The sequence below is a fragment of the Magnolia sinica genome, chromosome 18 (assembly GCF_029962835.1).
Source record: "Magnolia sinica isolate HGM2019 chromosome 18, MsV1, whole genome shotgun sequence".
NCBI classification, from domain to species: Eukaryota; Viridiplantae; Streptophyta; class Magnoliopsida; order Magnoliales; family Magnoliaceae; genus Magnolia; species Magnolia sinica.
Window position 1 is genome coordinate 64,194,777 of NC_080590.1, and position 24,581 is coordinate 64,219,357.

The 24,581-nt window shown below is 39.8% G+C and overlaps 1 protein-coding gene across 2 annotated transcripts in view; it reads right to left on the reverse strand.

The window, feature by feature from the left end:
- The window catches only part of LOC131234038 (co-chaperone protein p23-2), a 36,326-nt gene extending 11,998 nt beyond the window's left edge, over positions 1 to 24,328 (reverse strand). Inside the window, exons 1-2 of one of the 2 annotated variants that reach the window (XM_058231001.1) lie at positions 24,120 to 24,328; positions 19,058 to 19,241 (exon numbers count right to left, since the gene is read on the reverse strand). In XM_058231001.1, coding sequence (XP_058086984.1) covers positions 19,058 to 19,241; positions 24,120 to 24,124 — 189 coding nt within the window. In that variant the 5' untranslated portion in view covers positions 24,125 to 24,328. The remainder of the gene's footprint in view (positions 1 to 19,057; positions 19,242 to 24,119) is intronic. The other variant, XM_058231000.1, reaches the window with a different exon arrangement.
- Between the last annotated feature and the right edge of the window lie 253 nt (positions 24,329 to 24,581).

Consider the following 24,581-nt stretch of genomic DNA (forward strand, 5'->3'; position numbering starts at 1 on the left):
AACTCCAGTGGCACTGGCACACAATCGCAGCCATCTGGTTATGGATATGGTCAGAAGTACCCCTACAGGTATGGGCAAGATGTACCAAAGGTAATCAAATGTGAGTATGGAGGTGCCAAGCTGCAGCCACAGCTAATGATTGCAGTTACTGTCTCTATGCAGTATCCACCAATGGGAATAGTAGTCCAGACTCCAGTTTGGAGAGAATGAGTACCAGCAATATGAGAAAGAGAGTACATGTCTTGGTATCATCAGGTCATAATACTGCCGTCATGTGGAGCAACAACATTATGGCCACCTCCAATGGGGATGACAACTTCCAGCTGCGTTGTAACATGTGGTAATGAGTCTGAGATGCTTTTGCTTCTTTTTGGTTTGTGATTGTATTGTTTCTATTTTATTACTTGTATTGTTTGAGATTTGACTGATACAAACTCTTTTTATATAAGTGATCCCTGTTATCAGACAGTGCAAGTTTGGACTCCTATACAATGAAAACATATTATGAATACTTTTCGTTGGTAATGTTTTAAGTTCATAATCATGACCCTTTTTAACATCTCCAGAAGTTTCTTTGAAACATTCCATCATTTTCCCAATGTTCCCCTCATATCACAAAACATTCCTAATACATGTGATATTTCCCATGCAACATTGACATGTTTCCATATTCCAAGGGTACGATTACATTTTACATTGTAAAGTGCTAGGAACTATTTTTTATGTCCTTGAATACTTATAGAACAAACTCATTGATTGTAATCAACCCATGTAATAGACTATTAGATAGTGCTTGATTGTAATCAACCCATGTAATAGTTTATTACATTGTGCCCGTGGGAGTTTTGTTCTCTCATTGCCGATCCCAAGCAACAATGATTTTATTCGAAACAGGAAAACTGAAGAATCACGATACAACACCAAGCTGGACAGACCAGCAAAAAACGGGGCATACCGCAGGACTCCAAGGTTAAATTAACTATTTAACTGACGAAAAACCAGCAAAATAACCCACAAGGCTGGACCACTCGTTCCAAATCTCTGCCACTGACATTCCACTGAATTTCGAGGACAGTGAAGCCCATTCAATGATCGACCCTTTAATTTATTCAATCAGTGCTTTGGGCAAGCTCAAGATCTCCTTGAAAATCCTATTGTTCCTTCCACACCTCCCAACAAATCACAAAAGGCACCAATTTCCACAAAGTTCTCCTCCCCATTTCGTTGGACTGTCATAACAGCAAATAAATTCTACTAGAAAGGCATTTCTGGATTACAAGACCTTGAACCCCTTCAAATTGAATAGGCTACTGGGCAATGAAGGCTACTGGCCTAGCCAGTACAGCCTGCTATAGGCCTTCTATTCAGAATGCCCATTACAGCCTTGTATCACATAATGGCTCCCACTGTTGCTGTTACATTAAAGTCGTTATATGACTGTTTTTAATACGATGTTCCCTATAGGCGACGTGCTGTATCAGAACCCCAATGTAGTGAGAAATGGGCAAGGGTTGGCTAAAGCATCCCCCGGAAGCCATGTGCTGCAACAACACCTGGTTGATATGAGAAGTATAAGCAAGGGTTCAAGCATCATTAATGCAGGGGCATTTTCACACCGGGCTCGAGTGGGGTTGCCTATGGGATGCAGGGGCACACTCAGGGTGGGTGGCTCGTGTGAGGCGGGCCCCACTCGTGTGAGGCGGGTGGCTCATGTGAGGCAGTACCCATGTGATTTGGGGCCCACGAGGAGGGTTCGGCCGAGGTCCTAACCCATGAGATGTGGGGCCTGGGCTATGAGATAAAGGGATTGATTCACCGAGCTCTAACAATTCAAGCTTTTAGAGCAAGTGGTTAATTGTCCTGCATCAAAGTGGTATTAGAGTGGGAGATCTCATGTTCGAGACTCCTCACCAAGGGAGATTAATGCAGGGGCATTTTCACACCGGGCTCGAGTGGGTTGCCTGTGGGATGCAGGGCACACTCAGGTTGGGCAGCCCGTATGAGGCGGGCCCCACCCGTGTGAGACGGGTGGCTCGTGTAAGGCGGTACCCATGTGATTTGGGGCCCACGAGGGGGGTTCGGCCGAGGTCCTAACCCATGAGATGTGGGGCCAGCTTTTAGAGCAAGTATGGATATAAATTTTGGTATATATGCAAGGACAATAATGGAGGCAGCGGTAGATAAAGATTTAAAGGGAAAAAAAAATTTCCAAATGTTAGGAGAGTAAGTCAAAGGATTTTACTAATAAAACTTGTGTTAGGAGAGGAGATGATTAATGTTATCTTCTGATGATACTCTTCTGTTTTGTGAAGCTTTATATAGGGCTGTTGTGAATCTTAGAAAAATGGTGCATTGTTTTGAAGCTATCTCTAGTTTAAAGATAAATCTATTTAAAAGTGAAATGCCTGGGATTAATCTAGACACCAATGCTCTCTCTCATTTCACTGAATTATTTAGCTGTAAAGCCAAATCTTTCCCCTCCTCTTAACTTTGTCTTCCCCTATGCATTGGTAAGCCTTCAAACCATCTATGGGAGGTTGTCATTCAAAGGTTTGAATGAAAATTATCTTCTTAGAAGGAAAGGTACTTATCACTTGGCGGCCGTATAACCCTTATCAAAGCAGCTCTTTCTAATCTCCCTCATTTTCTCTCTCCATCCCTATCCCAAATCTATCACTTCTAAGCTTGATAAAATTCAGAGGGATTTCCTTTGGCAAGGAAGTTCGTCCAACCACAAATTTAATATGCTTAACTGGTCCAAAATCCATAAGCCCATCGCCGAAGGGGGTGCAGGTATTTGTGACCTTTCATTTGTAATTCCGCCCTTCTCGACAAGCGGTTAGGGCATATTTCTGTACCGAGGCAGGGCTTTGGTGGAGACATCTTTTAGTTATCAAATATGGCATCGATGAGGGGGCTTGGTTCCTCAATCCTTCCTCCCATATTTGGAAATCTATATGCCATCTAAGGCTTCAGTTGTCAAACTATTTCTCCTCTGTCAATGGATCGAAAATGAGATTCTTCCTTGACCCCTGGCTATCTAAATCTCATCTCCTTCAGTCTTTCCCTGCTTTCAGCTGAATTTCTTCTATCTCCATTTCTATCGCATATTGCTTTTTCTAACATAGTTTTGGGGGTGCGGTGCACCTCATGCAAAAGACCTCTCTCGGAAGCAAAATTGGAAGAGTTCTTGAGACTATTGGAACTGCTTCAAAATATTCGTCCTGTTTCAGATATCCCAAACTCCATTATCTGGACCAAAGATTCTTTTGGGAAGTGCACGGCTCGCCTGCTATTTGTGTTTATCAGGCCTTCTCTCCCCAAGATTGCAGCCTTTTGTTGTCTTATAGCGAGAGGAAGAACTCTCACTATCAACAACTTGAGAAAAACATGGGATGGTTTTACCCAATATTTGCTTGCTTTGTGGTATAGCTAACAAATGAGAATCGTTAACCGCATACAGTTAAATCAAACCCTAGGACCAAGTTGTGCCCAAACACACCCAATCCAAAAATAGAGATTCCTCCACTTGAAAAGAAATGAAAAACAATGCAATAACCAGTGAATAATCAAAGCTCTCACCAGTTTTAATGGCTGAGATCATACACCCCATGTATGAAAACTTACAATTGCACAAACCCTAGCCCAAGGATTGAAGCAAAGATAAAAATGTCCTAAAAGCTGGTAGATATTTTCTGCTTATTGAGTTTTTATATGAAGGGAAACAAAAGAAAGGCCCTAGCACTAATCTAGAACTTACATCAAGCATAAACTAAGGTCTAGATGTTATAATCTCAGCCCTACAATGTCATTTTAAAGGAAAATGACTAAAATACCCCTATCTACTTAAGTGAGACATAAGCAAAGCAAAATAAATCAAAATTCGCAACTTAAGGGAAATGCAACCAAAAGACCCTTTTTGTGGCCCAAAAGTATACTACGGCTGCCACAATGCATGATCCATTGATGGGTCTGTGGATTTGACCCATTATGGAAGATATTTGGACCCCTTTACACGCTCTAATCCATCCCAAAACCCGATCCATCGTTAGGTAGTCTACATCCTCATCACTTTGCAAGCAATATGTCGAAACCATTTCCCACCTCTTCATCCATTGTCCATTCTCTTCGGAAATCTAGTCGCATGTCCTCCTCATCTCGAATATGGCATAGGTGATACCCTCTTCCATTCCTAATCCGATCCTCGCGTTCTATTTCGAGTTGTTTTGCTTTTTAAGGTTGCGCCCCTGTTTCGAGTTGTATCTTTTTTTAGGTCTCTCTCTCTCTCTCTCTCTCTCTCTCTCTCTCTCTCTCTCTCTCTCTCTTGTTTTGCTAAGGTCTTTTCTGTTTCTTAGTTCAATTGTTCTTTTTCCTTTTTGTTTTGTCTCTGTTGTTTTTGTTTTTCTTGCCCTTGGGCTTTTAGTACTATTACAATCTTTAAAAAAAATGTTATTACCGCATATGCTCCACACATAGGGTTAGAGGATAGAATCAATAGACAATTTTGGAAGGATAAAGATGGACTAATGCAAGGAATTCCTAACATAAAGGATATTGGTAAGAGGAGACTTAAATGGTCATTAGTAAAAGAAAGTACCGGATATGAAACCATACATGATGTGTTTTTGGAAGAAAAAATGAGATAAGTATGCTATCCTTTATTTCGCTATGGCACGCAATCTAGCTCTATCACACATTCTTTAAAAGGCAAATGAACATTTAATATTCAAAAGTGAATCTAAACAAGCCAAAGAGATTTCTTTCTACTTAAGAAAACAGAACAATCAACATGTAAGGATTGCAAGGTTATACAACGAGAGATTCTGATTGGGGAACATAGGTTAAAGGTTATGGATGTTTACATTGAGAGATGGAAAAAGTGAGTAAATTAACAGATTTTTAAAAACTAGGTGGAATTTAAAATGAAAGAATTGGTGGGGGTCCCTCCTCATGTGGAGGTGGGAACCACATGTGTGAGCTTAAGTGGGGTTTTTAGACCACGTGTGTTTGAGTGTGTGTGTGTGTGTGGGGGGGGGGGGGGCATTTTGGTCTTTTGCCCAAGCAAACTAAAAGGAGAGAAAATGGGCTCTTTTGCTTAGAGAGACTTATAGCAAGATTTGGGGGTTTTGTAGAAGAGGAAAAACAAGAGCCTTCTACCTCCGAAATCTTCGCGTCCAGGTTCGTCAGGATCCATCCACAACACCAGTTTCTTCAATAGTCATCCCCAAGGGTTGTGTTGGGGGTTTTCTACAATCCCTAGTTGGTAAGAAATTCCTTTATATTGTTGTTTGTAATCCACCTTTGCGTGATGTAGTTTGGGTATCCAAGAGAAATCTCTTGATGATTGTACTTCCATTATTTCTATTGCTGTGGATTTGTGCCAGACTAGGTCCTATGGTTTTTCCCTTCACATCGGAGCGTTTTCCATGTAAAAAATCTCTTTTGCACTTTACATGTTTGATGATTTCCTTGCTTGTGTTGGAACTTGGAAGTGATTATCATCCACTAAATATTTTATATTGTTGATCCCATTGATTTGCACATAGAAGGGAAAGGTGTGTGGTTTCCCAACAAGTGGTATCAGAGCTCCGGGTTGGTTCTAACTATTTCGTATGTGAATCATGGATGCAAGCACAAGTTGAATGGTTAGTATGAACGGAAACAATTGGATGATTTGGAAAGCCAAGATGAAAGATTTATTGTATTGCAAGGACTTGTATGAACCCGTTGAAGGTGTAAGGGCAAAACCGAAAGATATAACCGATGATGGGTGGAAGAAACTAGACCAGAAAGCCGTTAAGTTTATTCGACAATAGTTGGATGATAGTGTCTTTCATCATGTGTCTACAAAATCTTCGGCACAATCACTTTGAAAGAAATTGGAAGGTTTGAATTTTTTTTTAAGGCTAATGGAAAACTTTATTTAAGGACTGCAGCAACGCAAGCGGGAAAAGAATACAAAGGGGAATGGGGAAAAAACAATTTACATCCCTAAGGTCATCTTAACAAGGTCTAGATCTACATTCAAAGCCATCGCCCAATTCGAAATAAAAGATTTGATGTTCAGCATAATAGAGACCATATACCTCATGGAATCCTAAAAGCACCGCCTATTCCGCTCCCCTCAAATAGTCCACCAAATAGCCGAACGAATCAAATTGCAGTTCGGCCTCCTCTTTTTACAAGCCCCACACCCAGACCAGGCCCAAAGAAGGTCAGAAGCTGACTTTGGCATAAACCAAGACACACCAAAGATTGACAAAAATAGAGCCCACACTTTGACCGTAAAAGGACAGCTAAGGAAAAGATGGTACACGGATTCAGCATCTCTCTCACATAGACAACACATATTGGGTATAGCCGTATAGGTATAACCCGCTTTTAAAGGTTATCGATAGTCAACACTTTGTTCATACCAACCAACCATGGAAATGTTGCTACCTTTGGTGGAGCCCAAAAATACAAGAAGTGGAAAGCAAAGGCCTCGGGAAGGGGGGGACTCGTGTGACTGGAGGAACTTGTGGAAAAAGCTGATTGTGAACACCCCTGAAGGATGCATGGACCACACCATTGAATCATAACCTCCCGGAGGAGCCACAATCTAAGGCCGCACAAGAAGAGTTTGGAGCTCCTCCATTTCATTATCCATGAGGAATCTTCTGCAGGGGGGCATCCAGCTAACCATCGAACCTGATAGTGTAAAGCAATCCTCAACTTTGAGCTTACTAGAAGTCACGAGATTAGCCAAGCAAGGGTAATCCAAGGTGTTCCGTATCGGTAGCAGTCACCACCATTACCGATATGGAGTATCGACATAACGGCCAATACAGGGGGTGGAACAGTCGATTCGCCCTCCTATCAATTGAAAATTTCTTTTAGCTCAAAAAATTGTGGAAAAATATCCATAAAAATGTAAACATTCCAAATATGCATTCATTTTTATTTTTTTTTTAACATGTTTATGGTAGTGTAACGGTCAACTCTTTGGTGAGAATGTGCTATCAGGCTGTTTGATGAATTTATTAATCTGTTAAACTGGGATTAACTGCAAACATTCTATATTTAATTTTCTAATTATATAATATCAATGATAAATTTATTAGAATGAATTTAATACCAAAACATCTCACATTTACAAGTTTGACTATTATTTATAGTATTGGTGTATTACACACTTTGCAACTCGCGTACATTTTATTTCAACATACAAAGTCTATAGACTTTTGGGCCGTATTATGTAATTTATATACCTAACAATTTGATATCATTAACTCTAAAGAAAATAACAATTTGATATCATTTCCCCAATAGATCTTAAGAGAAAATTGAAATTAGAGTCGGGTGAATGGTGTTGCCGATTTGGAGCTAATTTGGTAGACCATTCGATGCCACAAATCAGCCTCAAATTCATACAATTTACTGGCTCCTTATCCCACTAATGGATTGGTGGACACTTCTTGGACAATAAAGAATGAAAAATATCAAATGGTCCTTTTTTTAAAAAAATGTCTACAAATTAACAGTTAAAATCGTTCAAACAATCCCATAACAACAACGGTCCCATAATTTAATTGTTTAATTTTGAGTTAATATATGCCTCATGTACAATTTTTTTTTTTATGGTCTTATACATGGGGCCCACCCCAATGTATGTATTGTATATCCATGTTGTCCATCCATTTTGCCAACTCATTTTAGGACATGGTCTAAAAATGAGGCAAATCCAAATCTCATGTGGACCATTGTTGGGTGAGGCCCTAAACGTGGGGCCCACATCGATGTATGTGTTGTATATCTATGCCGTTGATCTATTTTGCCAACTAAGGCAAGGTCCCAAAAATAAGATAGATCCCAATCTTAGGTGGACCACAAGTGGATGGACCCTTGAATGTGGGGAACACCTTGTTGTATTTGTTGTATATCCATGTTGTCCATCCTTTTTACCAACTCATTTTAGGGTATGGTCCCAAAAATGAGGCAGATCCAAATCTTAGGTGGACCACAAAGTAGGAATTGAATTCCCACCATTAAAAACTTCTTGGGACAAACAATGTTTTGGATCAAGCTGTTATTTGTGTTTTCCCTTCAATCAGGTCCATGTGACCTTTTCAATAGGTTAGACGGCAAATAAACATTACAGTGGGTCATAGGAAGTTTTTTAGGGTGGCATTCAATTACCATTATTTTCCTATAATATGGCCCACCTGAGATTTTGATATATCTCATTTTTTGGAACATACATTGCACTGGCAAAGTAGATGGACAACGTGGATATACAACACATGCATCAAGGTGGGCCCATGGTCAGGGAAGCACCGAAGAGGACTGTAACTTATCGTCCAACCCACTGGACCTTTCCTTTTTTCTAAAAAGGGCTTGGTTGAAAATAAGCCATGTTGGCTTGTATGGCATTGGGGGCTTGTAGATGACGAAAAGAATGAGACAAGGGGACTCGGATTGTGCAGTGGCGTGGCAAAGTTTTGTGGGCCCCACCATGATGTATGTGTTATATCCACACCGTCCATTCATTTTGCCCAATCATTTTCATTTTACGTCATGATCCACAAAGTGACACAGATCGAAAGCTCGAGTGGACTGCACCGCAGAAAGCAGTGGGGATAATGACACCCACCATTGAAACTTTCCTCGGGCCCACCATGATGTTTATTTGCCATCCAACCTATTCATAAGGTCACTAAGACCTAGATGATGGGAAAACACAAATATTAGCTTGATCCAAAACTTTTGCAGCCCCAAGAAGTTTTTAATTGTAGGCGTTCAATCCCCACTGCTTTTTTGGTGTGGTCCACTGGAGCATTAGATCTACCTCATTTTTGGGCTCGTGCCCTAAAATGATCTGGAAAAATGGATGGATGGTATGGATATAATATATACATCACGGTGGGGCCACAAAACTTTGCCACGTCAACATACCACCATGGTGTGCTAAACCACTTAACCTGAGTCCTCGGGCTTCGAAAATGAAAAGAGAGAGGGCTTCGTAAATGGGCAAAGACCAGGGGAGGGAGAGACGCACATGGCAGTCTAGTAGAGAATGATTTGATGATAATAATGTGAAGAAAAGAGGAGAATATTGAGAGAGGAGGAGGAGAGTTTGGGAGAGATGTTGTGTTAGGCTTGTTTGCCCTAACACATAATGTTTTATTATAATAAAGCATATAGTACACCGCAAGAGAAGAGAGAAGTGTGCACATGCACTTACACTAAAAGGGACTAAAAGGGCCACTAACCACGAGCCACTAACCAGATACACAATACACTAGCATTCTCTATACTTCCCCTCAAGTTGGAGCATAGATGTTGATCATGCCCAACTTGGCACGAACACGATAAAGAGCATCTCGACTCAAGGACTTTGTAAGAACATCAGCAAGTTGATCCCCAGATCGAACAAAAGGAGTGACGATTTCCTTAAAAGCTACTTTCTCCAGAATAAAGTGACAGTCGACCTCAATATGCTTGGTTCGCTTGTGGAAAACCGAGTTACAAGCAATATGGATGACCGCTTGGTTATCACGGTGAAAAGAAACAAGATCCGAATGAGGATAGCTAAGTTCTTCAAGAAGGTTGCGAAGCCACATGAGTTCACACGTCGCATGAGCCATAGCACGATATTCTGCTTCAGCCGAGGACCGGGCAACAACTGGCTGCTTTTTGCTCTTCCATGTTATAAGATTGCCACCTAGGAAGGTACAGAAGCCGGATGTAGAGCGGCGATCAAAAGTACTACCTGCATGATCAGCATCGAAATAGCCAAAAAGATGAAGATGACCATTCGACTGAAAACGGAGGCCAAGACTCAGGGCTGATTTTAGATACCGAAGTATGCGGTAGATAGCCATGAGATGGGTAGTCGGGGAGCTTGCATGAATTGGCTAACAACGTCCACCAAATAAGAGATCTGGGCGAGTAATAGTTAGGTAAATAAGCCGGCCTACAAGTCGTCGATACATCCCAGGATCAGTAAGGAGAGCACCATCATCTAGTCGAAGCTTCTATGAAGTATCTATGGGAGTAGCAGCAGGCTTGCACCCTAACATGCCGGTCTCCATGAGAAGATCAAGAGCATATTTTCGTTGTGACAAGACCAATCTGGATGATGAGCAACCAACTTCAATTCCGAAGAAGTAGCGAAGAGGACCAAGATCCTTGATCTCAAACTTGGTTTTAAAAAAATCTTTGACCTCCCTCATTCCAGCAGAATCACTACCGGACAGAACAATATCATCCAATAGACAATGAGAACCATGATGCCCATCGATCGAAGACATATAAAGAGAGAATAATCAGCATGACTACGAACAAAGCCGAACTCCAAGAGAGCCTGACTAAATTTTTCGAACCATGCACGTGGGGATTGTTTAAGTCCATAAAGAGCCTTCTTCAACCAGCATACAAGTGTAGGGTTGTGAGAAGCAATAAAGCCAGGAGGTTGATGCATGTAAACTTCCTCTGCAAGGTCCCCAAGGAGAGATGCATTCTTAACATCAAGCTGAAATAAGGGCCATGATAAATTAACGGCTAAGGAGATCACAACGCAAATCGAATTAAGCTTAGCCACCAGAGAGAATGGCTCGAAGTAATCCACACCATGAGTCTGTATGTAACCCTTAGCATCAAGACGAGCTTTGTAGCGATCAATGGAGCCGTCTGGAAGAAACTTGATCGTATAAACCCATCGACAACCAACAAGTTTATGGCCTAAAGGAAGTGGCACAAGGTCCTAAGTATGATTCTTCTCAAGAGCAGACATTTCTTCTATCATCACCTTCGTCCAATCAGGACTTTGAAGAGCATGTGAGAGAGATCGAGGAATAGTCTGTGATGAAAGGGAAGCTGCAAACGACTGAAAAGACGATGAAAGATGATCATATGAAACAAAATTACTAATGGGGTATTGAGTACAAGATCGTGACCCTTTTGCGCAAGGCAATGGGAAGATCTAAACTCGAAGTAGGAGAGTCACCTGAGCCAACATCCAAAGTGAGCGGAAGGGTGGATGGTTGAGCGTGTGAAGATTTATCTTGACGTTGATACACCCGCAGAGGCTTAGGCTCACCCAAATCACCAACAGGATACTGAATGGAGGGGAGAGGAGTTTTCCCATGATCATTAGTGGAAAGAGGATAAGAGTCATACTCCCCCCGACTTGCAAGAGGATCACAGAGGGATCGGCCAGGAGTTGAGAAAAAAGAAATATCATCAAAGAAGGTTACATCGGCAGAAACATATTTCTAGCGAGTTAATGGATCAAAACATTTATACCCTTTCTGACTCCAAGCATACCCTAAAAAGACACATTTAATTGCCCCGGGGTTAAGTTTATTATTACTTCCATCCAAAATTTGAATAAAGCATGTACAACCAAAAACTTCAGGTGATAGAGGAAATGGATTATCATGAGGATACAATATAGTAAATGAAGATTTGTAAGACAGGATACGTGAAGGTATACGATTAATAAGAAAAGTAGCAGTTAGAAGAGCATCACCCCAAAAATGTTTAGGTAGATGTATACCAAGCAGAAGGGTGCGAGAAACTTTAAGAAGATGATGATTCTTTCATTCTGCAATACCATTTTGTTGAGGCGTGCGAGCACACAACGTTCTAGACAAAATATCGCGTTCCTGCAAGAAGGACAGAAAGGCAGTAGACATGTATTCCCCCCCCCCCCCCCCCTAACACAATTATCAGAATGGAGGGTTTTAATGAAACATTGAAATTGAGTGCACGCTTCATGATAAAACACTTTAAAAGCATCAAACACTTCACTTTTAGATTTCAAAAGATAAATCCAAGTCATGCGTGAATAATCATAAATAAAGGTAACAAAATATCTAAATCTAAAAGTGGAGGTAACCGGAGCTGGTCCCCAAACATCCGAGTGAACCAGAAGAAAATGTTGAGATTTCCTCCCAGAAGAGCTAAGAGGAAACGTAGCACGATGATGTTTAGACAATTCACAAATATCACAGCATAATGGTTTAGTGACAGATGATGGAAACAAAATTTTCAATCTAGCTATGGATGGGTGGCCTAAGCGGCAATGCCACCGAGTCATGGACTCTCGATCTAGAGAAATGGTACTAGAAGCGGCAACGGGTGTATCATCGAGAAGATAAACGCCTCCTCACTAATGCCCCCCACCAATCACTCTCTTCGTCTGTAAGTCCTGAAACAAACAATTAGAAGGGAAGAAGGTAATGGAACAATTTAATGATTTAGTAAGAGAGCTAACAGACAATAAGTTTAATGAAAAACGAGGCAAATGCAAGACTGAGGACAAAGACAAGGAAGAAGAAAGAGGGATGGAACCAATCCCAGAGATGGAAGTTTGGGTTTCATCTGTGACTATGACATACTGAGTGTGAGGAGGAGAATAAGAATAAAAGAATTGAAACTACCTAGTCGTATGGGAGGAAGCTCCGGAGTCTGACCCAGAGGATGACACAAGAAGGGCAGTACCTGACTGGGCCGAAGCTACGTGAGATGGCTCAGGAATATCATGAATGTGAAGCTGCATAAGGGCATCATATGCAGCTCGAAAAATGATAAGAGACTCCCATGAAGTAAACTGCTCAGCTATCAGGGTGGAAGACTGTCTCAGGAGCAACTGTGGATGCAACAGAAGCAGCGGCATACGTATGACGACCGTGTATCTGCCAGCAATAATCAATGGTATGATTAGTTCCACCGCAATGTAAACAAATGCGGAAACCATCACGTCCTCGTCCACGTCCACCACGACCACAAAAACTACAGCCACCACGACTGCGATCTCCCTCGCGGCCTCTACCACGACCACCAAAACCAAAAATGCACCTTGAACTCAAGGATGGTACCCGAAGACCAAGAGATGACTGATCGCCAGCAAGATGTGCCAAACGCTTGGGTGGCACAAATGAATGAGAAGGAAGAGTAGAAACGGTAGCACGCTAACACATGGCATAAATTGTCGTCAATGGGGAAAGAGTATCATGCATAACAACCTGATCTCGAACATGAAGATAATCAGAATTCAACCTAGCTAGGAATTGCATGATACGAGTATCATCCCGCTGCTTATGAGCATGTTTATGATCCTCTTTACATTTGGAAGGAAGCGGCTGATATATATCCAACTCATCCCACATACCCCGAAGCGTCGAATAATAATCTTTTAATGATCTGGAGTTTTGTTAGAACCAACCAATTTCTTGAATAAGCTGGAATACCCGTGAAAAATACTGAGATTCCGAGAACATATCATGAAACGTATCCCAAATGCCTTTAGCCGAGGGTAAAAACATCACTGAGTGGCTAATCGAGGAATCCATACTATTCAACAACCATGCAATAACTTGATAATTCTTCTTTGTCCAAGACTTGTAGGTAACATCTGTAGAGCTTGGGGGATCATCCAAAATATACGACAACTTCTCACGGGCTCCTAAAAGTACTTTTACAGATTGTGCCCACTGAAGATAGTTGTCACCATTCAACTTAGTAGAGGTAATCTGCAATGGGTTGGATTCAAGAGACCTTATGCCAAGAGATGAGGGCCCTTTATCAACCATAGGAGAGTCCAAGAGAGATAAACCTATGCCAAGAGAGGCCCTACGCCAAGAAGGATTGATTCAAACAACTCTATCTCACTCAATCCTTCAAGATAATAAGAGATAAACCTCAAACAAATATCAATCATCCAAAATACCATGAAACTCAGTCAAAAAAGGCCCAACCAAGTGAAAAACGGCCTAGCTGCATGTCCGTTTGAGGTTAAAAACCTCTCAAACATTGAACTTAAGTAAAAAAAATCCTCCATGGGTAGCTTGGGAGGAAGATTTCGGTCCATCTTGAGTAAAAAAAACCAAAGAAAAGCTTACCGATTTGAAGTAGATCAAAGAAAAACGGAAGATGGGCCCGATTTTCGAATTTCTCTATTTCGCCCAAAATACCATGAAAGGTCCAAAAAATTCTTAAAAAATCATGACAAATCTTCTAAAATCAAGATTCATCACACCCCTAAACTTTTAGCTCAAACAGAGTCCACATGTCCGTACAATGCTAACGTCAGCCGTACAGCTGCTGACGTCAGCAAGGTGACGTGTCGCCTCTCAATTTGTTGGATGCGGAATGCCTGGATCTATGCTCTGATACCAAGTAGAGAATGATTTGATGATAATAATGTGAAGAAAAGTGGAGAATATTGAGAGAGGAGGAGAGTTTGGGAGAGATGTTGTGTTAGGCTTGCTTGCCCTAACACATAATGTTTTATTATAATAAAGCATATAGTACACCGCAGGAGGAGGGAAGTGTGCACATGCACTTACACTAAAAGGGACTAAAAGGGCCACTAACCACATACACCACAAACACAATACACTGGCATTCTCTATAGGTCTCTCCCTTCGGGTTCGAAACCCTGATAAAGAGAGAGAGAGAGAGGCACGTGGCTATCTCTCTCCCTTCGATTTCGAAACCCTAAGCGAGCGAGAGAGAGAGAGAGAGAGAGAGAGAGAGAGAGAGAGAGAGAGGGACATTGCTGGCAAAGGAGAAGAAGAAGAGTAGAAGGAAGAAGAAAGAAGAAAGATGGTCACCAAGAAGAGGTATGTCTCTTTTTCTTTTCTTTTTTCTTTTAAGAAGATAGGTGTTTTTTTTTATAGATAATGGGGTAACAGCTGTTATACCCTGTAATGGCCATTACGACCCATATAACGGTCGTCACGCTTCTTTCTTTGGGACCTCACTAATTCAGGCCCGAATCACGTAATGGTCACAGCCGTTACCTTTACGTATCGATGGTTACAGCCGATACGTACCAATTTGGGACACCTTGTCTTGAACTCTAGTGTTAAACCTCTCTTGAGAGTTAGGAATTCAATTCTTGAATCTTGAAATCTTGAAGTCTTGAACTGTAGTGTTGAATGTCTTGATTAAAAAAATAAATAACAATAATAGAAGTGTACCATACACAATACAATTATACAAATGAATACAATAAAACAAACCAATAGCAAATCTAGTGTTGAGTCTTAAGTCTTCACTATTGAAATGTCTTGATTCTCTTGACTCTTTCTAGATTAAACAAACCAATAGCAATATCTTAACTTGAGTCTCAAGTCTTTGAGTCTTGACTACTGAAATGGAAAAAAATAAAAATAAACGAATGTTAGAGCTTAGAATAAGATTGAGAGAAAGAAAGTAAAACAAGAGGAGGGAATGAGAGATACAGATTATAGAGAGAGAGAGAGAAAGAGAGAGAGAGAGAGAGAGAGAGAGAGAGAGAGAGAGAGAATAGGAGATTAAAATGAGTCTTGAAGACTTGAATCTTTGCTTCTTGAATGAGGATTGCTAGTTGCTTCTTTGCTTCTTGATCTTCAAGTAGATGAAGTGAGTGAAGATTGGTTTTTTTTTTTTACCTTCTTTCTTTAGAGTACTTGCTATTCTAGATACTTGCCATTTTAGATTACAAGCTATTTTTGGATCACGTGCTAGACATATTTGATGACCATGCATGGAACATTCATTTTAACTTGCTACATCAAGATTTGAGCTTACTAGAGTTAAAAACCTGCTATAAATAGAGACGATCCAATTGTCTATATTAGGCTAACTCTTTCATTTGTGGGAGAATGCATGGCATATGATTAATCATCTACATAGCATATCTATACATGCATTGTCATGGGAACAAATAACTTGGGACCTTAAGAGCAGAATGAGTGACCAAAGTTTTCAATACGCATTTCATCATAATAGTCTATTGGAATATTTGGTTGAATTAAATACACTATTAAAATCGAGAACCAAAAAATCAAATTTTTGAGAAAGAGGATTTATTGAATTGAGTCGAAGCGTGACTGAGTCACTTGGCTTGAAATCGAATTTGCTCCCCTTGGACAGCGTCCCAAGTGCAACAGGTTTCCAGAGCAATCGACCTCCAGGATACAACGACTATGACCTGGTCCCAGCAGTGCACTCACTGTACACGGGCTCGAACCACTTGCAATTTAATCCGAAAGTGCTGAGTTGACTCGGCGATGAACTCAGTAAAATTCTTAAACCAGAATATTAGAGAGAGTTTTATAAAAGAGAATGATTTTTCATATTTACAAACATAAATTGGAAGTCTTTATATAAACTCCGAAGTGGTGCATAAGCACCCTTTACAAATGGTTAGGTCCATTAGGTTTAAACCCAACAGATGCGACCAACCGGAACGGACACACCTCTCTGGTTTAAAACGAAAAGGCGCAAGTGCGAGTACACTCTCGCAAATAAAGTCCCGCGAGTATCCATACACACACCCATGCGAGTACACTCACACCGCACCCGCACCCACACTCACGTCCAGCCCATCCCGTCCCGTCGCGCATCGTGCACACGCACACAGACTCGGACTCGGCTCGGCTCAGCTCGGCTCGCTCGACGCGTGCGCGCGTGTGGTCAATGGCATGCCCAAAAGCCTATCTTATATATAAGATATTTACTTTTGTCAAATCCGATGTGGGACAAAACTCACACCTTAAAAACACCAAAATTTAAATGTGGAGGGAAACCACCGAAAATTTGAAAAATCAAATTTTAATATAATTTTTTAAAAAAATACAACATACTCTTACTTAAATATACAAATTTTCCACTCTTTGTCAAGCATGTATGGGCGAGTGGTAAATAAGCTTACTTGGAAAGAGTAGGTTGTGGGATTGAATCCTCAAACATGCAAGCTATGTTTTTTTTTTTTTTTTGAAATTGTCCCAGAAGGCCAACACTTACCATGTATATCCAAAATCAAATCATGAACGTTAATGGGGGAGGAAATAAGCTTCTTACACTAAAAATAACAAACTACAACTATCCTCACCAATCACGCCCTCTCTTCACATGATTTCCTCCCTAAAGAATTATGAGGAGCTCACGCTCCCTTGTGTGGAGTGCTGGACATGAGTGAGATTAAGGAGGGAAAGAGAGAAGAGAGAGAGAGAGAGAGAGAGAGAGAGAGAGAGTTGCTAGGTGCAAAGCAACGTTGAAAGGTAAGATCTTTAACATTCTTTTTTTTTTCTATTATTATTTTTTTATCTTTTCCTGCATGATTCTATTTTTTATGATCAGTAGTGGGCCATCCCAACAGCAAAAAATTGTGGGAACATTTGATATCAAATCAAGCTTGCATGTGAATGGGACGTTATAGCTTATTGCGGTCAAGATCTGGCCCATCTTTATACCATCTTAAAATGACATTTCTGATTAATTAACACCGTCGAAATCTTAACTCTTGAAATTATCTCGACATTAAAGAATAATGTCGATTAAGGCCCATTTAATTGATCTGGCCCATCTTTATCTTCTTTTTTATTGTATTTCAATGTATGACCCTAAATCATGCTTGAATTGTGTTCAATTAAGGCCCATTTAATTTATTTTCAACAAGTCAAACCGACAAACACATTCTCATCAAAGAATGGTCCAATACAGCATCATTACATGTCCAAAATACAAAACAAAAAAAAAAAAAAAGGATTACTCTCTTTTTTTCCTAATAGTTTCCTTAATTCTATGGCTCAAAAGTTTTGTTTGAACGATACGGGCCAATATGGTCCAATACAAACCAATACCAATACACAACGACCATATCATATCGTTTTGTTACCGGGCTAATAAGCCCCCGATACCGACATTCAGAACCATAGTGAAAGAAGGTAGTAAGAAAAGATAAGATGACCTATGATCTAACTAAAGTTATGGCCCTTGATAGAGCAAAATGACAAAAAAAGATTCATGTGGGAATAAGGCTTAGATGGTGATAGTGGTGGTGGGGTGAATACATAAAGAGCACTTCCAAATTTCAAGTGTTTTCGCTCAGAGAAAATTAAAGAAATATACAACAGCGGAGTTCTACAGTAATCTATGAATCTCATCTAACAAAGGCACCCTTTGTCTTCTAACTAGAAGGTCCATTTTACCATTGATTTATAAGTGGGGCGTACGTTGATTTCAAGCATTGTTCTATACGTGGTGACTTGGACCTTTTCTCTTATAGCTATCATTTAATGATTTAGACATTTTCTATACCAATTATACGATTCAGCTATGGAAGGCCTGGAAGTTAGTAGCACCCGTATCTTAGTTTGTTGACCTTTTCTCTGCACTACGGATACCTTGAACCCGCAAAAACAATTGCTTTTTCTTTGGGCCATCTTATAATTTCTTAGATGATTATGGGAGTATTAAAAAGCCCTAACTGTGTTGAGGTTTCTTTACAGGATATGGTGGCGATGGGATTTCACTTTCTGATGGTGTCCTCCAGGTAACAACAAATGCAGCTAATTTGAAGGTGATTTTGCATCTTATCGATAAAAAAAAAAAAATGAAAGACATGACTTTACGGTGGATGAGAGAAGATACCCTTATGGCAGTCTTAAATTTTCAAGAGATAATTGCCATTATATGTTGGTTGGTTTCAAGATGTCGGTTCAAGGAAGGTTAACATCTAGAGGGTAGCCGATCATAAAACACTTGCCAATCTATTATTTGAAAGGTAATCCCAATTTTTATGGGAGAATAGCTACGATGATGATGGTGATGATGACAATGGTGGCAATTGACATTTTATGTCATAAATGCAAATTCTGTCTCTTGTGACAAGGAAAGCAAACATTTTGGTAAATATAACAACTATCTAATAAGCTGATTCATGGAAAACATTAAGTTTTCAATTGTCGCACTTCAGTTTACACAGGCATCCTTGTCTCAGCTGCTCACAGACCTTCCGCCATTTTATTAATTCTAGTACATTCATATGGATCAACCAAGTTACCATTTCTAAAAGATAGGAGTGGATTTTGATTCCTTCACATTCTACTTGGGTCTATTCCAACATCATTATTGCCAAAATTATCTCGACATTAAAGAATGAGAAACAATTTCAAATTTTCATATAATATAAACCTAAAGAAATTAATTACCAAAGGTCCTAACATATGCACAATATTTTTTAATGTGTCTAATGAAAGGTCTTGTAAAAGCTTTCAGTGAAAGCTACGAGAAAACGTACCTCGGGAATTATAGTTCCATAAAGTTCCAGATTGAAGTCAAAGGATTCTCCTTGAGGACCGGTGGCAGAGAAGCTAAAATGCCCCTGAGGCTCAGTTTTCACGGAGACATTCTTGGCATCCGGCAAAGCAATGGTTAGGTAAACCTTATCAGAACGTTGTGCCCAAAGAACTTCCGGATGGCGACTGCATGCAGAAAATAGAAACTGTTTCATCACTGATCAAACTTAAGTAACAAGTTGCTCTATATTTAATTGACAACAAGAATTTTGCTAACACAAAAGAGGAAAGACAAGAAAATAAATCAGAAAGAGAAAAAGCCAACAACTGCACCTAAGTCACAATTTGGGGATAACATCTCCATAAACGAGCATTGTGGAAATCAACATCTTTTTCAAGGGTACTCATAAGTCGTATCCAAATTCGTTTCATGACGGGGGCACTTGTCACTCAGAGTGCAAAATATTCATATCTTAGACAATATGTTCAAATGAATAAACCTTACAAATTTTGAACATTGAAAAACAACACAATCCCAAATAGGTGTCTTTTAAACCTTACAAATTTTGAACATTGGGAAACAGGACAATCCCAATAGGTGTCTTCTAATTAAAATCCCACAAAGAATCAATGGTAATGTGTGCAAGACAACAATAGAACAAAAAATCCATTACTACAAACAAATAAGAAAGTCCTGAAGCATGATTTGTAAACATGTACCCATTGATGAAGAACCTTCTTATGCCATAACATCTATAAGAAGCTTCTCCGCAACATCCTTGTATATGCAATACAATGTTCCATAAAAATGCCACCAAAAAGGGAGCAATGAAGATGAATTAAATGTATAAATTAAAAATAACCGGTGCGAGAAGCACCATTGACACATTAAAATCTGAAAAAAGAATGAAATATCAAAAGATAGCGGTATAATAATAAAAACATCAATGGGTTGGCTTTATGAATCACGTTTTGCCAATAACATTTGAAACAAGATTTTTATACTAGAGAGTTCCCTGCAAGCAATGAGCTACATCGAAACCCAGGTACAATGAGAAATGGGCAAGGATTTGTCTAGGGCATTACCCAGAAGTGACACGCCATACCAACGCCCAATTGCAGTTCAAAATAGGCAAGGGTGCACACACCATTCTAGGTGTTGAGTGTCAAATATTGCATATTCTCCCCTATTTATATATTGGTTTTATGAACACGATTCTGCTTAAAGGTATATTATATACAAGTTTGTGTTGTAAGGTGAATCTGAGAGCTTGAATTGGAAAGAATGCTAAAAGCATGGATTTGATGCTCAAGAATTACCAACGCAACGGATGAATTTTAGGAGACTAAGAATGAAGAATTCACATGCCAAAGCTCCAAGGAAACCAAGTACAAAAGCTGAAGATATGACTCGTAAGATCACAGAATCTGTAGCAGAAAACAGATAGGTTCGGTTAGACCAAACCTATGTTCAGTCCGACCGAAATCTCACAAAACAGTCCAGCAGCCAAAGACGAGATTCGGAGCTAATTCGGTCCAACCGAAGCGTAACGCGGAAAAGCTGCAGTTGCGTAAATTGAGGTGGTTTCAAGATCGGATTGTGGAAATTCCAAGTCGGTGCATAAGGTTGAGCTTCACAACTATAAATAGGAGTCCGTAGGGCATTCCTAGGGATCATCTGGGTTTAAGGAGTGGAGCAAAAAAGTGGAGAGCCACCGCCAAGAGTCTTTCTTCTTCTTCCCTAATTTGTTTTTATGTTTTCTTTAAGAGTTCTTAGTTCAATCATGTCTATGGTTGGCTAAACCTCTTAGCTATGACTAAGAGGTGAAGCTTGTAGTGTGATTGGGATGTTTATCTTGTTTTGATTCATGTTTATATTGAACTTCATTGATTTCTAGTTGATTTTAAGGAATATTTTTAGTGTTCAATGGTTTGTTATGACTCAAATTATAATAGATCTGTGATAGCTTTAGATATCTTCTTTTCTTAATTGAGATTGTGGGATTGGTGAATCCTGTTGTTTGTCATCGTCTCCGGGGCATGGTTGGGTGACGAAATCCCTTCCAAATCCTCACAATTCTCCTCCTTTAAGACTAAATCAATGAAAAGTTCAGAGATTCAATCATCTCTTTCTCCAACTGGATAAGATAAGACTCTGATTCTAGTTGGATCTCTTGAATCAAGCTAGGTAGCATCCCAAGAGCTACAAGTGGATCCTTGGGACCCTAGTTCCCATCTTTAAATTTATAAGTTTCAATTACAATTACTCTTTCCAAATATTCAGATTTAGTTTTAGATCTTCTGCTAATTCTACTTCTAGTTACTTTTAGAAACGTACGAGATTATTACTACATCGCGACCCTACACTTGAGGTTGTGAACACTAGGCACGCAGGTAAAGAAGCTAGTCCAAGAGAATGAGTGTAGCCGAAGTGAGGATGTTGAGATAGATGAGTGCAGAGACGAGGAAGGATAGAATTAGAAATGAATGCATTGGTAGCACCAATATGTAATAAGATGAGGGAAAGTACACTTAGATGGTTTGGTCATGTGCAACGGAGACCAACAACTGTGATGTTTATAACTGAGTTGGTGTAAGTTGAAGGCTCTAAAAAGGTAAACAAAGATTCAAAAGGACGTGGTTGGAGGTAGTAAGAAAAGACTTCATGACCTATGGTCTAACTGAAGTTATGGCCCTTAATAGAGTGGAATGGCAGAAAAGGATTCTTGAAGCTAACCCTAATTAGTTGGGATAAAGCTTAGATGATGATGATTCGAAACAAGAATTGATTGCTTGGCAAAAGTTGTATGACTGGCTACCATAATGACTTCAATAGAACAAATAAAAGAGAGATATAAAAGGAGCAGCGATTGCGCAACAGAAAGCGATGATCCAGCTGGTCCCTCAACAGCTAACGCATCCAGTAAATCTTTAGCATCATGGGGAATTTGAACAAAAGAAATGAGCATTGAATTCGCTATCACAAATATCCCCAATTATACCCTCCAACCCCCACTTCTCATGAGTCCCTACTTTTTTCCTCCTTTTTTTCTTCTTTTTTAAAGGATAAAGATGTAATTTTATTAAAATGGGCTTGAGAGCAAGCCAAAACAATATAGCATGAACTAATTACCATCGAAAAGAGAATGAGCAATCAAATCATCAGAACTGCAAAAAGAAACTGCCCATTCTCTACCATATGTTCCATAAAACAGCTAGCATAGATAAGCGCTAAACTGTCTGGCTGTTCTTAGGGAGCTGCACAGCATGCCACATCTCAAGCAATAGATCTATTGAAGAGGGCATGACCCAATCTGAACAAAAGGATATGAACAACTGAGACCACAGCTTCTGAGCATAACTACAAGAATAAAAATATGGTTGATAGACTGCATCTCTCATACACAAAAGGCACGCATTAGAGAGAACAATGCCTCTTTTCTCATGATTCCCTTTAACACACATGAGAGATCATTCCAATTAGCCAACTAGAAAAAAGAGGAATGAGGATCTTTAGCCCAACCAAAGAAGCTTTCTTGGCTTTAACAGCATCCTTAGCTATGATGGGGACCAAAGAAAACAACAATATTTCCGTTATCATCACTACCTACTCCATCATTGCCAAAGGACTAAGATTTCTTGCCAAATCCCATAAAATTTGGCAAACTCCAATAACTGAATTCTTCCACATAATATCTTCTTTTTTTACACTTAACAACACCATCAGCCACCAACTCCAGTTAATTTCCTTTCTAAACATTGACGAGATGATTGTGATAACCTCCACAAAGAAGACTCCTATTCATAGTAACCATCGAATGTCCATTTCTGTGATTGATCATGATTTTTCCACTTCAACACATAACTCCACAGATACTAAGAAATGCTTGCCCTTAGAAAGAAAATTTGATGTGGTTACTACATGTACAATGCTGAATTCATGCTCGGATCATCATTCATTGAAATTATGCTGCCAACACCAGCAACGAGTTTGGCACAAACACTTTTTTCAGGGAGAATCAGGTTCCTAATTGGTTGAAACACAAGTTTTCTAGGTACTTGACTTGGGAAACTTTAGGAGGAATTTGAGTTTTTGTGTGTGTGTGTGTGTGTGTGTGTGTGTGTGTTTGTTATAGTATTTAGATAAGCTTCATAATCTACTTGTAAGTATTTCTCTTAGTTAAGAATGACGATGCAAGTCTCCAAAATGAACCAGGAAAAAATTTTGATTTTGAAAGGTTCATCTTAATACTATCTATCATCATAGCATCTGAAATAGATATTTTATTAAAGAAAAGTGGCCTTGATTACCAAACAGCAGATTTTCAGATTTGCCAAATCCAGATTCCAGGGCAAAATGAATCAGATGGTTAATCATTCAGTCAGTATGATTTCAGGCTATGCTCCATCCACACATTGGACGGTCAAGATTGCCTACATGTGTTCCATGTGTGAGATGGAGACATCGACTTTGACCCCTGATGATTCTTTGCCACTGCACTACACACCTGATTATACTGTTGGTGATTCGAGACCATCCATATGGTGGACCCCACCACTGATGAAAAACAGAGCGGAAACACACTGGACAGCAATCCAAGTTGTTGATTCGGGCCTTCAAATGTATGGTGAAAATTAAAAAACATAATAATAATAATAATAATAATAATAATAATAATAATAAAAGAAGAACTGTCAACAGTTCATATTGAAAAGGGAAATATAAATCCATCAGATGCCACTGTCATTCATGCAGAGTGGGTTTTGTACCACAGGCCATCCAATGTAGGACCCACAGGTCAGATGGTCCTGATTCAGCTACTACAGAGCCACGCGCACTGTAAAGAACTGCAGGGGTAGCCAATAGAGAAGCACTAGCTTCCAATAGCAAAATGCAGGAGATAAAGACTTCAAATCCAAATAAAAGAAATGCACAGACATAACTGATATATGCAGACATAACTGATATATGCAACCCACAGTTGAGCGATTTGCATACAACCATTTCCCATTTTGGGCACTGAAATCATACAAAATGGGAAAGAAAAGAGCTGCTGTCCGTACCTCATTTTTCCTCGTATCGCGAAAACGCCCTCGAGAAGAGAGAGAGAGAGAGAGAGAGAGAGAGAGAGAGAGAAGTTTTGAAGCCTGGAAGTGTAAGATGCTAGGAAGACGGGAGAATTCAGAAGGGAGAGAATTTGGGGGGAATGCGAGGGAGCCTTTCTCCTATTTGTAAATAGGGGGGAGAGACGGAGGAGAGGGAGCGGGAGAGGGAGAGGAAGAGAGAATCGCAAGCGTGCCCGGGAAAGGAAGAAGAGTATAAACTTTGATACTTTGCTACTTCGCTACTCTCACAAATATCCTCGATCTTGAAATATCGCGATATTTTCGCGGAAAATACACAGACGATATTCTCGCGTTAATTCTTCCAAAATCTCTGCATTTAAAAATTAAAAATTGCAATCACGAAATTACCGAAATGCTAACGCCCAAAATTTATTTGTGATTTTAGTAATTTATTATATA